Below are 14,244 nucleotides of genomic sequence, written 5' to 3' on the forward strand. Positions count from 1 at the left end.
AGAGACCATGTTCACTTTAATCCCCTTATCAGCAACTTGTCTTTGGTAGGAGGCTCTGTCACTTGCCAAAGAACTACCACCAAGGACACAAAAGAGCAAATACACCATGAGCTAAACACAGTAAATATCCTACAGAATTGGCCAAGAGATCTTTTGTAATGGTCACAATAATTTGTCTCTGCCATATTATAGACTAAATGTAAGTGATTTCTGGAAGCAGACATTTTTTAGCTATGAGGAAAACGATTGTAGAAACCTTGAGGCAGAAGAGGGTAAGAAACAGCAAGAGCAGTGATGGAATGCAGAGAGACAGCTGGGCTAGAGGGCAATGAGACTACACGATGATACGTAAAATGCCAAATGCACATCACCTTCCAGACAAAATCTAGGTGTAAAGAGCATGTGTGTGATCATGAGGGATGGCTGCCTTAATGGGAACCCTTCTAACCACTTCTAATTCATCCCTATAGTTGAGCTGATTCCACTTTTCTAGATCCAATGGAAGATATCAGTGAATATGGCTCTTAATCAGATCTGATTATGATATCCTGCTATCCTGAAATAAGTGCAGTAATGTATGCAGCATACAGGAGAGTCTCAGAGATTTCAGGTATCAAATTAAGAAATGCCTCACAGGGTTGGAAAGGGTAGAAAATACCACAAACAGCGGGGTTTCCATTTGGGATATACACGTGACGATAGGATGTCTCCCAGTATTCCTGCTAGGCTCTACTGACAAATTTGTCAGTTTTGCCTTAGGTAATTTGGGCGCATGGAAGAAGCTTGCATGGGGTGCCAGCAGTCCCAGGGGGGTTCAAGTCATAATCATATAAAATATCATAGTCCAGAAAACAAATCATCCTGTTTGACTGAAAAAGGAAATTAATTTGATGGGGGAGAAAAATGGGTTCAGTTCAACTCAAAATGGCTTTTTGTCTGTTCAGCTACCAAATCCAAAACATAACTATTTTCACAGTTTTAGCTTCTACTGCAACACTCTCAGTTGGAAATATTCATGCGCAGTTAATCTGTCTTGCCCTGCTGGAGTCGCTGTAATAGCATGAGACTCATGAAGCAACTGGGAAAGGCTTATGCTCCTTGGCTAGCAGAAACCTCCTCTGATGCTCTGTCAGTCAGAAAGAGCAACACTGGCAAGACCAGGATAAAATCCACAGCCTACTGGGAAGAATTTATTTGCTGCCTCATCAGAAGAAGATGGGGAAATAGAGTTGCACCTGGGCAAAACAGAGCTTTTTTAAAAAATATATGTACCAATTTAGTTTCTCTGCTGCCCCTCCCTTTCCATGGGTTTACCTACGCAGGGTGCAAAGAAAGCAGAGTCTGGCCCCAAGGGAGTTCGGATGCAGCAGACTGATCTACCAGCAGGCTACAATATGTTCCCAGAAGGTGCAATATCATTCTGAGGCCAAGGAACAGCCTATTAGCTCTGCATGCCATTAATTTTCATGAATAGTTCAATCCAATGCTCATAGAAGCTGTTGGGCATCTTTCCATTTTGTCTAGCAGGACCTGGATTAGGGCTTATTTATCTTTTCATTAGATATCTTATCTTTAAGTAGGAAGCAGCCCAACCAGTTCAGTGCAGCTGTGCAGGTTTCAAGCCCTCCACCAGGCTCTGTGTCCAGCAGCGTGCGAGACCCTGTCTGCAGGTCAGAGCAAAGGCATGTCACAGTCAAAGCCACTCATGGAGAATTAAACTTCAGGCTTGTTTGACTAAAATTCTGAATTCACCACGATTCCCTTGTTTTGCCAGCCTGAAGAAGCAGCCCAGCAGGTTCTTGAGTCATATGCCAAAATGCCTCCTTCATCCTCCCAGGAACTGGAAATGATTACTAATAGGTATTCTTGCTGAAATGATTTAACATAATGTGCTGAATGAGATCACTAAGTCAAAATATCTTTCCCTAAGTGACTCTCTCTCTGTGTGCCTGAATGCCAGAGGGGAAGGAGGACAGCACGAACCTAATTCTTTTGCTGCGTTCTGCATTTTACAAAATCTCTGAGTTACTAAAGAATTCACATTAGGAAGTTTCACCCAGGCTCATTACAAGAGGTCCGTGATGCAGGTCTGGCAGGCAGCCGGAGGATGGAGACACAGGGGTTTGGGTTAACCTCTCTCATTCACACTTTCCCCATTTACAGTATTTTCAGTGCTCTCCAGCCTAGGCTGGGAACTGAAGACAGGTGAGGAAATGAGGTGGGCATGAAAGTAAAGCTGGCAAGGGGATGGGCATTCTTTGCCCTGCAGGCACAACCCTGGATGTGCATCTCTGCTGCAGCTGCACCCGTTACAGCAGGCTGCAACCACCAAGTGAGACACCGAGTTCAGGGAGGAACAGCGATCTGCACCACAAAACACATCACTGCATGCCAGGGATGCTCAGGGTTTTGCTGAGAGGCCAGGCTGCCGTCACCCATCTAAGTCTGTCAGCCTCAAAATTAACTTATTGAGGTCACTACTCATAACAGCGGTATTGCGGACTTTTGATTCAGTCTTCCTTTCTGAGAAAGCCCCACACCCTCTGGCCCAGTACGGCTGTTACCTGCCAACCTAAAGGATGATGAATGTTAATTTATATTGCGGTAATGGCTAACCACTCAGTGGAGACCAGGGACAGGCTGTGCTATGGACTTTTCAAACACACATTGAATGAGGACTGCCCACAGATGGCTGAGTGTATGAAACTGCTGAGACATTTCAGGATAATGTTCTTGCACGCCTTGGACACGATGACCTCCAACAACTCTGCAGCACTCCTGCAGTTGCTGACTGCAACAACACAGGGTGCCATTCTACAGTAAAGACGTTCATCAATACCAAATTCTTATCAGTTACTGTGAACACGCCCTTACAATAGCAAAAACCTCGTCTACTTCAAAGCAGGCAACTCCTTGGTAGGAAGGCCTATAAGTTCCTTGATTAATAAATGTAAAAATATTAATCTATTTCAAACCGAACAGAAAACATAGAGGAATAAAGAAGTATTCTGATGAAGAGTTTTCCTAATATCTAGTTGCTATAGTTTTGCTGTTCAAGAAAAAAAGTGAATCAAATAATAAGAACTACTCAAGATGTAGATGAGAAAAGTAATCCAGTAATAGTAAAAGATGAAGGGCCTGATCCTTAAAAAAAACCCTGTAAGACCAATTTAACTCTGACATGTGCACACTTGCAGGATTAGGCTTCAAATAATTGCAGGAAACTGAAATTGTAAGAACTGAAAAATTATACTTTTAGCTTTTCACTGTGGTGAGCCCAGAGGGTGGATAGCTAACACTCCCTGGGAAATACCCTCCCAAGAAACAGCCCCACAATGATGCAGAGGAAATACATCTAAAACACCCAATGCAGATTTTTTTTCATTATTAATAATTCTCTCTGTATCTTAGAAAAATCATGCAGTGACTTCTTTCATATGCACTGAGGTACAGAAACCTAAAATATTAAGTGACACATTCCACCAAGAAATGCCATAGAGAGGGTGCTGTGGAATAGGTGTCACCCCTCTTTTATCCCTTCTACAATTAAAGTTCCAGTATTGAAGTTCTAAATATATATCCAGAAACCAGCAGACATTAGTGTCCATCAACAACCTTATTAAAAACCAAATGCTAAAGATATACCTTACCTTTAAGTATACCCTTTACACTTAAAAGTTTCTTTAGAGGAGGCTATGTCAGAGCTTCACAGCCAAAAGCCTGAAGATACCAGAGCCCAGTAAACAGCCTAAGCAGCGAGCAACTTGATGTGCATTTTTCTGTCTTTTCAATCAGATGGGTGGTCACTCCCAAACCAAATGGGAGAAACAAAGCACACGGTAAGAGACTGCAAGTACTTTCTAGCTGTCTCAACTGTAGAAGTCTCCTAAGACGACTGATGTCTCAACATCTGGGCATTCCCTTCACTGTCAAACACTCACAGAGCAATGGGATTTGTCAGCAATCTGCTGAGCATATGCAGATGACAACTGCAGAGCTTGGAGAGCTCAACGGCATTGACAGATATAGAGAGAGGTTTGCGATAGATGTGTTGAGTCAGAGCTGAGACCCAGAATCTGTGAAAATTACACCCAATAGCTGTAAAGTCTTTAGCTGGGGTAGTTAAACCAGGCACCGCAACACGCAAAATTTAGCCTGGGTGTGCTTTACAATTACACAAATTGTTTAAGGGAGGCTGATCAGCCTCCATGTCACATTTGACAAGGAAAAGGCTGTTGGGATGATTTTGGAAGGTGGTCTTTGCTGCCTAAACTACAATTCTATCTATCACTCAAGTATATGGAAATAAAGCATCGTTTATAAACAGGTTTTGGATTGTCCTAAGTACAAATTTCATGGACGATGGATTTAAAGCTCTCTCTAGCACCTACATCTCACCTAATGGTACTCTGTCCCTCAGAGATTTTCAGCCTGTTGCCCCACCATGATCTCATATCTTCCTAAATCTTCTAAAAGGTCTTCCTGACAAAGGGATATGTCTTGTTGGTACAACACAGAGAAGCATTATATCAAAAGATTTTTGCCATACTGACATAAGCTCCAAATGATTTCCAAAGTCAGCTGTACTTTCAATAATTTGTCCATTTTCTATTTTTCATAATAGATTTATCCACTTATGATAGCATACTGCTTAAGCCCCTCCATCCTCTAATCCAGCCAGCAATAGAACTTTGCACCAAACTTTTTATAGCATCAAATGTGGGTTTTTTCCCTGGCATCCTAAAAAAAACCAAAATCTTTATCAGCTACAGTCTATACAAAAGCATAAGTTAGCCCTGTGGTATTCAAGAATAGCTGGTTAGACTCTGAGGCCATACATTCTTCTGCTAAAAGATATATTATCACATCTCTGTCTAAATATTTTTGCTTCCTATGTCTGCTAGAAGCAACACCTACAATTGCCTGTAACTGAAAATGACAAGATAAAAATATTTTTCACCAATTTGTCACCCTTTTGCATTTAACAACACTAAACGTATAGTCTAGTTCATTAACAGTTTTGCCTGTTTGTATTTACATATAACAAGGGAGAAATAAATGTGTTAAAAAAAGAAGAAAATGGAATTGTAAATATGACAAAAATGGAAACAGAGTTTGTGGGTTGGTGCAGCATCTAAAACCATGTAACACATTTGAAAAGGAAAAAATGTTAACTTCCCAGTTGCCTCGCTTAGCTACTTCTTTAACTACAGCAGCACATAAGATGGCCATCATGTATTTTCATTTGATCTCCTTGCTCAGCAGCCTCATGATAAGGTTTTACCCTTATTAGTGGGGTTCCCAGTCTCTACGCTTCATCTAACTGGTCAATAATAAACTTTTTTCACTACTTTTGCATAGTTAAGTCATTAGAAAACTTTAAGATATACTACCTTTTTTATGTGAGTGGGGAGTTGTCATCATGTATATATCACGAAGGAAAAAACACAAAAGCAGAAAAGGTCATGAATTCTCCTTCAAGCAGATGGTATTGCAGTAGCACTGAACAAGTTTATATTAATTACTTTCGGAAAGAGAAGGAGACGTCATATTTGAGATAGAGGATCCTACAAAACCCACTAAGAACCATCCGTAAATATAACAATAGTGAGATTTTTTTCATTGACTCATTGTGACAGCTGTCAAGCTGAGGAAAACTTTTTGTTAATGCCAGTACAATTGTTCATTTAAACAAAAGCCAGTAATTCAGTCACACTGGAACAGCTTATGTCCCCAGCTCTGCTGTATAATCTGCGCACGTGGGGCTACAACGTGATTTGTCCAGAGCATGAGCAGAGCCCTACAAAAAGCAGGCCAGAAGGCAATTTGTGATTGAGTTGTAAAGAGCCACCCGTGTTTTCACTCATTGGAAGGGGAGGTTTGTCGTCCCAGGCTGGCAGACGGGGTAGGACACGCTCCCTGCATGCCACACTAACCATGTGGTCACCCTTTTCCCCCATGTCCTCAAAATAAGAGAACACAGCTATTGGTAGAGATGTCACCTCGCTCTGTGTGTCATGACAGACTGAAGTACCAAGGATGCCAACGGCATCCTCCCTTGGGACCCTGTGTGACCACAGCTTGACCCAGAGCTCACAAGGACATCCCAGTGCAGGGCCTGGTGCTATCACAGGCTCTTTGCAACCAATAAAGATGCAGAGATCCCATTAACTTCCTCCACTCAAGGCAGGCCCTGTATCATTAAGGTGATTTTCTAACAGCAAACCCAACTCTGAACAAGAAATGGAGCGCAGCCCTTACCTCCTCATAGACATCGTCATTCCTGCTGAAGTCTCCAGCCCTCCTTGGAAGGACATGGACATGAACATGCTGAAAACGTGAAACAAAATAATGGTGATTATCAAGCTCATGACTTTCTTTTCTGGATTGTCAGCATTATTCTCCACCCATACAAATAACTGCGTACGGGCCCCCACAGCATTATTTTCAGAGGAAAATGCATTAACCTGTTCCATAACTGTATCTCAACTCTTTGGAGAATATAAAAGATGAAAAACATGAGAGCGCAGCTCTGCGGTATTATATGAGCTTCAGAGTGAAATGCCTGGAACTTTAGGGGCTCTCTGGAATTATTCACAGTTGTCTGTCAGAGATGTATTTAGCCACAGCTTTGAAATGACAGTGTACCTTGGAGCTGTGTGTTGTGACTTCAAAACCAACAAGAATAAGAAGGTGCCAGTGATGGGACACGGCTGTAGCAGGCGTGGGCAGAGGGCTCACGTGGGCAGCCCTGGGCTCAGTGCTGCCCTGCACAGGCTGCGGAGTAGAGGAACCGATGGTACACATCAGAGACCACACAGGTAGAAAGGCTGTCAGAAAAGGACACTCACCAAGCTGTACAGCACGGCTAATACAATGTCTTTTGCAGGGTTAAAAAGACTTTAATGTTTTGCTTTTCCTCCCAGGAGGTTGTAGCCTAAATATAACAGACTGAAGCCCCCAGGGGTATGAGGTGCGTGCTGGGGGCACATGCCCACGGGGACACGGGCTCCAGTGCACCAAGTGGTCCCAAACCTGCAAGGCACAAGAATTATGAGCCCAGTTTTGCAGAGTCTGAAGTATCAGCGTCACTCAGCAGGTAGCAGAGCTAAGGACCATAAGCTGCACAGGCAGCTTTGGGCTACCCGGTATGGGAGGGAGGTGAAGGGCAACGTATTTTTGTCACAAATGCTGATGAGATATGGGGAAAAGGAAGAAAAATATGGACAAGAAAGCAAATATATGATGTGCCACCTTGATGTTGTATTATTACTGTTAATATATCTTTTTTTCTGTTAACGAGATTATGACAGTCTCTTCATACCATGTAGGAAGGGTAATTCAAGATTCTCAAGACTCAAATTCTACTAGGAAATCAAACAAACGCTCATCTATCTGCTTTTCTGCAGTAAGTTCAGCTACAACATGGCAAAGCATCCTTTCATCATTTCCCCTTCTCTTTCCCTCTCTTCTGAGGAAAAAAACCTGAGAATAATTCTTCAGGAAAAAAAGCACACCACCTCATTGAGGAGGGGCAGCAAATGATCTGAGTGACAGATCACATTTATGCATCTCCAGATCTTTTTAGATGGTGCCTAAATCCTTTTTGAAAAAAAGGCTGCATCAGAAACAGCACCAAATGCTTTATAGAGAATTTAGATAGCTTGCACCTGACTCAATTTGATGAGGTAAAAATCAGCTGAAATTCATGCACCTCATTGAAACATTCTCAAAACATGGCTCAATTCTGTAATGAAATCCAAAATCAAAAAAGATTTTCTTAGGCTATTTGTAAGAAAATTCAAACACACCATATTGTGTTAGCTTCAATCCATAAAAACATTCGCTCAGTGAATAAAATGAAATCACAAGGATGTTTCAGTTAATGAATATTCCAAATACCACTTTTTTTTTCCTCAGGTTACCCTAGAGAAACCGAATATGCAGTTGCTTATTCTTATCATTATCCACAGCTTTCAGTGTATTCAGACTAGAGAGGAGGATGATTCTTGAGGGTTAAAAACTGTGGTTTTGAGTAATACATCAGTGATAGTGTTCTGATAGTGTATTATACTAATATATCATGAGAGCGATAGTGCTCTTGTGATGTATTAGTGCAATGTATCATCTGAACATCACTGCTCTCATGATGTATTGCTCAAAATCACAAGGCAACTTTAAAGATGGTCTTTGGTAGCCCTAGGCCTGAAATTTTGCTTTTGGACAAAGACAGACTTTCAAGAAAAATAAAAGCGAAGATTAAAGTTTGCACTGGTACTGTAAAATTTCACTAGTGTGTCACACCTGTTGTTCTCATTAGATTTTAAATTTATTCATAAAAATAGACAATAATCTGCCAGTCACTTTCTTTCTCTTCTGCTACAAGGAGTGACAGTTTTGCTACAAATATAAATTTTCAGGAATTTCTCTTGACAATGTATATACACAGCTTAATATCAGCTATCAACAACCATATCCCCCAAAAGTTCTGCAACCTTTAAGAGTAATTATTATCGCTGTGGCAGAATATTCCAGGATGCACACAGGGGAAGATCTGTATACCTATGATAGACAATTTGGAATATCAGAAGGCACGCAGGGATGTCGTCCAAAGCTCAGTGCAGAGATGCTGCACTGCAGATGCTCAGACCAGCACAGCAGGTAATGAATGAGCCTAATGTGATCTACCCAAAACGGGCTCTTGCAATCAGCGTGAAAAAAAGAAAAAGTGTTTATGACAGCATATGGGCCACTTGGCATCAGTGGGGACATTCTCAGGGGTTAGTCACCTTTACTACATGCATTGTGTTCTTACACAATGCCAAAATCTGTCAACTGTATCAGAAAACAAATGAGTATTTCCAAGGTTTGAGGTAACTACAATCAATTTAAGAGAGAGTAATTTTTTCCAGACACCCCATTTTTTTTAAATTCTGTGGATGGAACATAAATAAATATCTGGCTTCTCCCTGCTGTTTGTGTAATAGAAATGAACAGGATCAGCAATAGTGTCTCAAGTAGTTTCTTTCTCTTGAGCTTTACCAAGAAAACACAGGCAAATACAAGCAGCACAGAGCAGTGGCTACCACGTAGTTAGAAACATGGAACAAGGGGATTTCACACCTTCTCTAATCTGCCTTTCAGCTTCTGGCCTTCCCAGCTCAGGGAGGCTGATATTTTGATTCATTAGGAGTTCTTTAATTGATCATTTTTGCTCTTTAGTACTATTTGTTACTGCTAAAGCCTCAATCCACCAAGGCACTTAAGCACCAGTTCAATTTCCAGCCTGTGAATTGGTTCAGTGCGAGTATTTGCATCCTGGATGTTATGTATATGTCTCAGTGTTTTGCATCCGCTGCTGGCTACAGGGAAGTCTCCCCAACTGAGAGTAGTAGAAATAACTTCAAGGTGTCCGCAAATTAAAGTTGCTTCCTTCTATTTTGTTTTACAGGCAAAACAAAAACCTGCATGCCCAAAAAAGACATTTGCAGTTGACTGAAATGTGTCAGTAGATACAAACAAAACATTTGGCTGCGTTTTCTTTTAACCAAGCAAACAGAGTTAGGCAAATATTCCCTCAAAACACTGCTTGCAGACAAAACATCCAAACATTGTGTATACAAAATGACAAAATAAAGCATTTCAACTTTTTTCCCCAGTTATTGCAGGTATCCTCATGTCTGGTGGGTGGCAGACAGCCCCATCACATTCCAGCAGCCTGTATTCAATCATTGTTGATTGTATTTAATTTTTTCCTAGAAATTGCTTTCCCTTCATTTTGCATTATTTTGATTAATAAGCAAGAAAAGCAACATACAACAGCCGAGACATTTACATTAATGGACCAATCAATATCACCCACATCAGGGTAGAAAAAATGCAGACACATGCTTGCATTGCTCAGAGTGTTAGCTACCATTTCCTCCTCTTGTCAGACCCTGAAGGAGAAAGCTGTGTACGATCGCAGGACGTGGGCACACTGGGCATGACAACACAGGGACACAGCAATATGCCCCTAGGTGGGGGCCACTGTGTGGGTCAAAGATGCCTGAGTCCCACCAGTTGCTTCTGATACTGGGGACAAGATTTCTTGCCAGGGACGTCTGGGGCAGCAGCAAGGAGGCAGCTGTGGGAGCTGAATTTTATAGGACCTTCAACATTAAAATTATTAGACTGACAGTTTTCTAGGGCTGGCACTGTAGCTTCCTCTGTTTTCACAGTGGCTACCACATTATACATGAAATCTCAGCGTGAGAAACTCCTAACGATGAGAATTATCAAGTGATGCAAAATCACTCTTAAGAGAAGTTTTTTCAAGACCTTTATACCCAGAATGGCAAGAGAATTAGAAAACACACTACAAGAAACAAATCTGTAGTGCTATGGCGAAATCATGAGCCAGAGCCAGCATGTGCCATCTCTGACCTCCCACCGCAGTGTGGGGATGCTCTGCTCGAGCCCCGCAGCGTTCCCAGCATGACTGTGGGAGCATGGGGCTGCTGGTGGGCACTCTGGAGCATGTTGACCCCACCACTGCTGAAATCTGGCAGCAGCACAGGCATTTGTGGGATTATACATCTGAAGTCGATTTCCAGTGAACCAGGGTTGCAAAATGCTCACAAAAGTCTCAGCCAAAAAACCTGGAGAACGTTTTGTTGGAAAAACACCCATTCAGGTCAGGTGAGTTTTGCTTCAGCACTCAAGGCCATGCAGAAAGCAATGGTCCTAGTTACGGCTGTTTTTATATACTGAATTATGGTCAAATAGCCAATGTGTCACCACCCCACAGGATATAAAGTGAAAATACTAGGCAAAAATAGACACTGAAAGAGATTTCCCAGGTAGATCAGAATAGTGAAGAGCAGATGACCCTGCCACACACCACTGGGGAGGGACATGGACATTGCCTGCAATAATTCATGAACATTATGTTGTGTTCGCTCAGCTGTTGTGCTGGTTAGCAGAGCAACAAAGCTCAGCTTCCAACAGAAAGGGAGATAATAGCCTGTACGAGAATTCCTCCGGACGCTCCCAGGGTCTATTAGCTATAAATGTTGCTATAGGATGAATACATAAAAACTGGCAATGGGTCACACAACCTTGAGGACAGGGAGGCTTGCCAAAAAGTTGTTAGAGGAAGGGCTGTTCTCCCCACACTTGCAAAAGCAGTTATGTGGCTGAGCTGTGTCTTCATGCAGTGAAACCAGATGCCTTTCAGCAGCTTAATCCTTTCCCTCATTACTTTTCATTCTTTCTACAGAGACAAAGCTTTGCAGCCATGGGCTTCCACGGTCTCATGGTGCAGCAAGATCAGGAAAGGTCGTGATGTGGGGCACAGAGGGACATCAGGGCCAGGAAGAGTAGACCCCAATGTCCCTGCCACTGCTGCGTTCAGGCAGAAGGAAGGGCAGGAAGGGCATTAGCTGCTGCAGGCAGCAAGACTTGCTGGCCAGGGACCCCCATCAGCCAGTTCGCTGGGAAAAAGGATGTGGTTTGCAGATAACACCTTGTTTGCTGCAAAGTCCCCTGTCCATTACAGAGACATGGGCTTCTTATGGGAAGCTGTGATAATGCTTCTTCTAAACTAACAGATTAACTGTAGAAATTCCAAACTAATAACCACTCTCCAAGTAAGACTGTTAGTGGGTGATAAAGAAAATCAACCATAATACAGAGATAGCCACATGAAAAATAGGGCAATTTTGTCCTCTCTGTAAACTGGGCTTCCATGGAGCCCTTGTTTGCTATTCTTGATTAACTGCTCAATTATCCCTGTTACAAAATTATTCCGTGGAAAGCCCTGCCTGTATATCCATAGCTCATTAACAGAGAGCACTCCCTCTGCTGTCCCCGAAAATACACGGCATCACCCAAGCGCTAGCACACTCCGTAACATTGCTTTTTCTAGGCATTGCAAGCCAATTTCTGGGGCCCTTGACGTGCAGGCCCTGGCAAAGACATCTTCATGTGAAACAATTTCTGTTCAGTGAGTATTTATGAGTTCTTGACATTTTTCCTAGTCCTGAATTGGGTTGAGATGGAGAAACAAATCAAAAAATAAAAGACATCCTAACCAACATTAGGAAAAGAAAGAGTTTTGGTCAATTAAAATACTCAGTTTTCACAGCCTTCAAAATTACTGCCAAGATTAATATTTTTCTTTTTTTTTTTTTTCATTTCCAGGAGTTATAAATTACACAAAGTAAGACCACTTTAAACGACCTAATTTTTATAACATATTAAAATATGACAGGAAACTACTTGAAACAATTCCTTTTCCACAAAAATGCCCCATTTCTAGGAATCAGCATTTTCCTTTCCAGCTTCACTAAAACCTCACGCACAAGGCTGTATAGATACAGACACTCAGTGGCAGCTCTGGCATTCTGGTATTAAGGGTTGCTCCAAACCCAGGAAGGCTGCACAGACTAACACTCCTGTAACACCTTTGCTTTGGCTCTGGTTTATTAAAACACAAAACCAAAGCTTGGTTTTCTACCATCATGAGAAATATAAGGATGTGATACAGACGGAAAAGCATGGCATGGATTGCCAGACTCGAGAGCAGCATGTGCAGGGGGACAGAGGGATGCTTTGGAAGGGAGGGACGGGGAAAGGACATCTGTCTCAGAAAGCCCAGTGTGACAGCAGAGGAAACAGCAGAGACACAGGTGGGAATGGACTAGAAGAGCCACCAGAGAAAAGGATGGATGGGAGCAACTGACAGACTGGAGATGGTGGTGGAAGGTTTGTGAATCAAAATTGTTGTGTGGAAAGAGGGTGCAAAGAGAGAAAACAGAAGAAACAGGGGAAAAAGTCCTGGGAGAGGAGGCCACACAGGCTGTCCAGATGCTACCAAGCTGCAGTGTGAGGCCCTTCCAGGAGCCATTTGTGTACCTCTGCATGGCTCTGCACTGTACACATACCCTTAGGAGGGGAAAAAGAAAGCTCTACAATGATCCCTACCAACGTTTATGCCATGGATTTGCCTCTGGAAGGCTGAGTATCAAGATTGCTCAGCACAGAGAACACTTACTTGGGAAAGCAACAAAACGGAGAGAATTTGCAAATATATCAGAAACCAAACCAAGTGGGGGACTTGCAACAGAGTACATCTTCAAACACATAGATGGAGAAATGCGCAGATTCAGCATTCTCAATAAATAATGTATCTGTCAACTGCTATAAAGATTTAAAGAAATGAACTGTAGATGAGCTAGAAAAGAGACCTCAACCTAATGAAAATATGCACAGAAAGATTTTTTAAACCCACCTGAGATCTACAGTTATAACTTCCACAGTTGAAGGCAACTTTAGCATGTACAAGAGAACTGCCAACCCCTTCCCCCCCAGCCCCAAACCCAAGAAAACTGGCACAATAATAAGACTAATTAGCCTGTTCATTCGAAGTGGTGATCAAAAGCAATTTGGACATCTCCCATGAGATCCTCTGAAAGGCAGCAAATGAATAAACTAAATGGAAATAGGGGCGGTATGGTGCTTCTGAACTGATATTTCCTGACCCCTAACCTGGTCCCCAACTCCAGGAATGAGGTGGTAGGAAGGTCAGGCCAAGGACCATCACCAACTCCTCTCACCTGCCATTATTCAGGGCCTATCCCCTCCCCAGCACCCACAGTGGACAGGACGGGAAGACCTGCAGAAGCATCAATCATTACTCTGTGTGAATCAATAGGAAGAACACCTTCGTCCAGCCGAGGACCCTGATGGGGAAACTACTATGCCGTGTTGCCTGGATTACATGTCAGCAACACTATGATCGGAACACTGTGAGATCTGTACAGCATCTTCTACCCCCTGAATACCAAAGAACTGCAAAAACAACCCTAAACCCTGGGAGCCCCTGCATAAAGTATCACTTCCATTTCACAGATGGGAAGACTGATGCACAAACCAATGAAGGTGACCCCGAAGTTGGTCGGGAAGGTGGTGCAGGCTTAGGGACAGCTGGAGAGCATCTGCCTTGAGGTCCTGCACCTTTGCCTTCCCTCAGGGTCACTTTGCCCAGGTGTTTTTGTGCAAATTTTGTCTTGCTGAGATGCAAATGCAAGAGCAATTGCATTTCCCCTCACCTCTGATCTTTAGTTAAGTCTTGATAAATGCATAATGTTTTAACACTTGTGATACCTATAATTAGGGTTCTTTAATTTATGTTTCAATAAAATGTTCTATAATAAACATTTACTGCTCTGTGAATAAACATTTAAATGAAGCTCCTAATGG

At 42.4% G+C, this 14,244-nt stretch overlaps 1 protein-coding gene across 12 annotated transcripts in view; it reads right to left on the reverse strand.

Annotated features, from left to right (window-relative positions):
- Nucleotides 1–14,244, reverse strand: part of FHIT (fragile histidine triad diadenosine triphosphatase) — a 593,823-nt gene that overhangs the window by 82,726 nt on the left and 496,853 nt on the right. For all 12 annotated transcript variants that reach the window (XM_068409161.1, XM_068409159.1, XM_068409163.1 and 9 more), the window contains one exon: nt 6,262–6,330. In XM_068409161.1, the coding sequence (XP_068265262.1) occupies nt 6,262–6,330 (69 nt within the window). The remainder of the gene's footprint in view (nt 1–6,261; nt 6,331–14,244) is intronic.

This window comes from Nyctibius grandis, chromosome 10 (genome assembly GCF_013368605.1).
Source record: "Nyctibius grandis isolate bNycGra1 chromosome 10, bNycGra1.pri, whole genome shotgun sequence".
Lineage (NCBI taxonomy): Eukaryota > Metazoa > Chordata > Aves > Nyctibiiformes > Nyctibiidae > Nyctibius > Nyctibius grandis.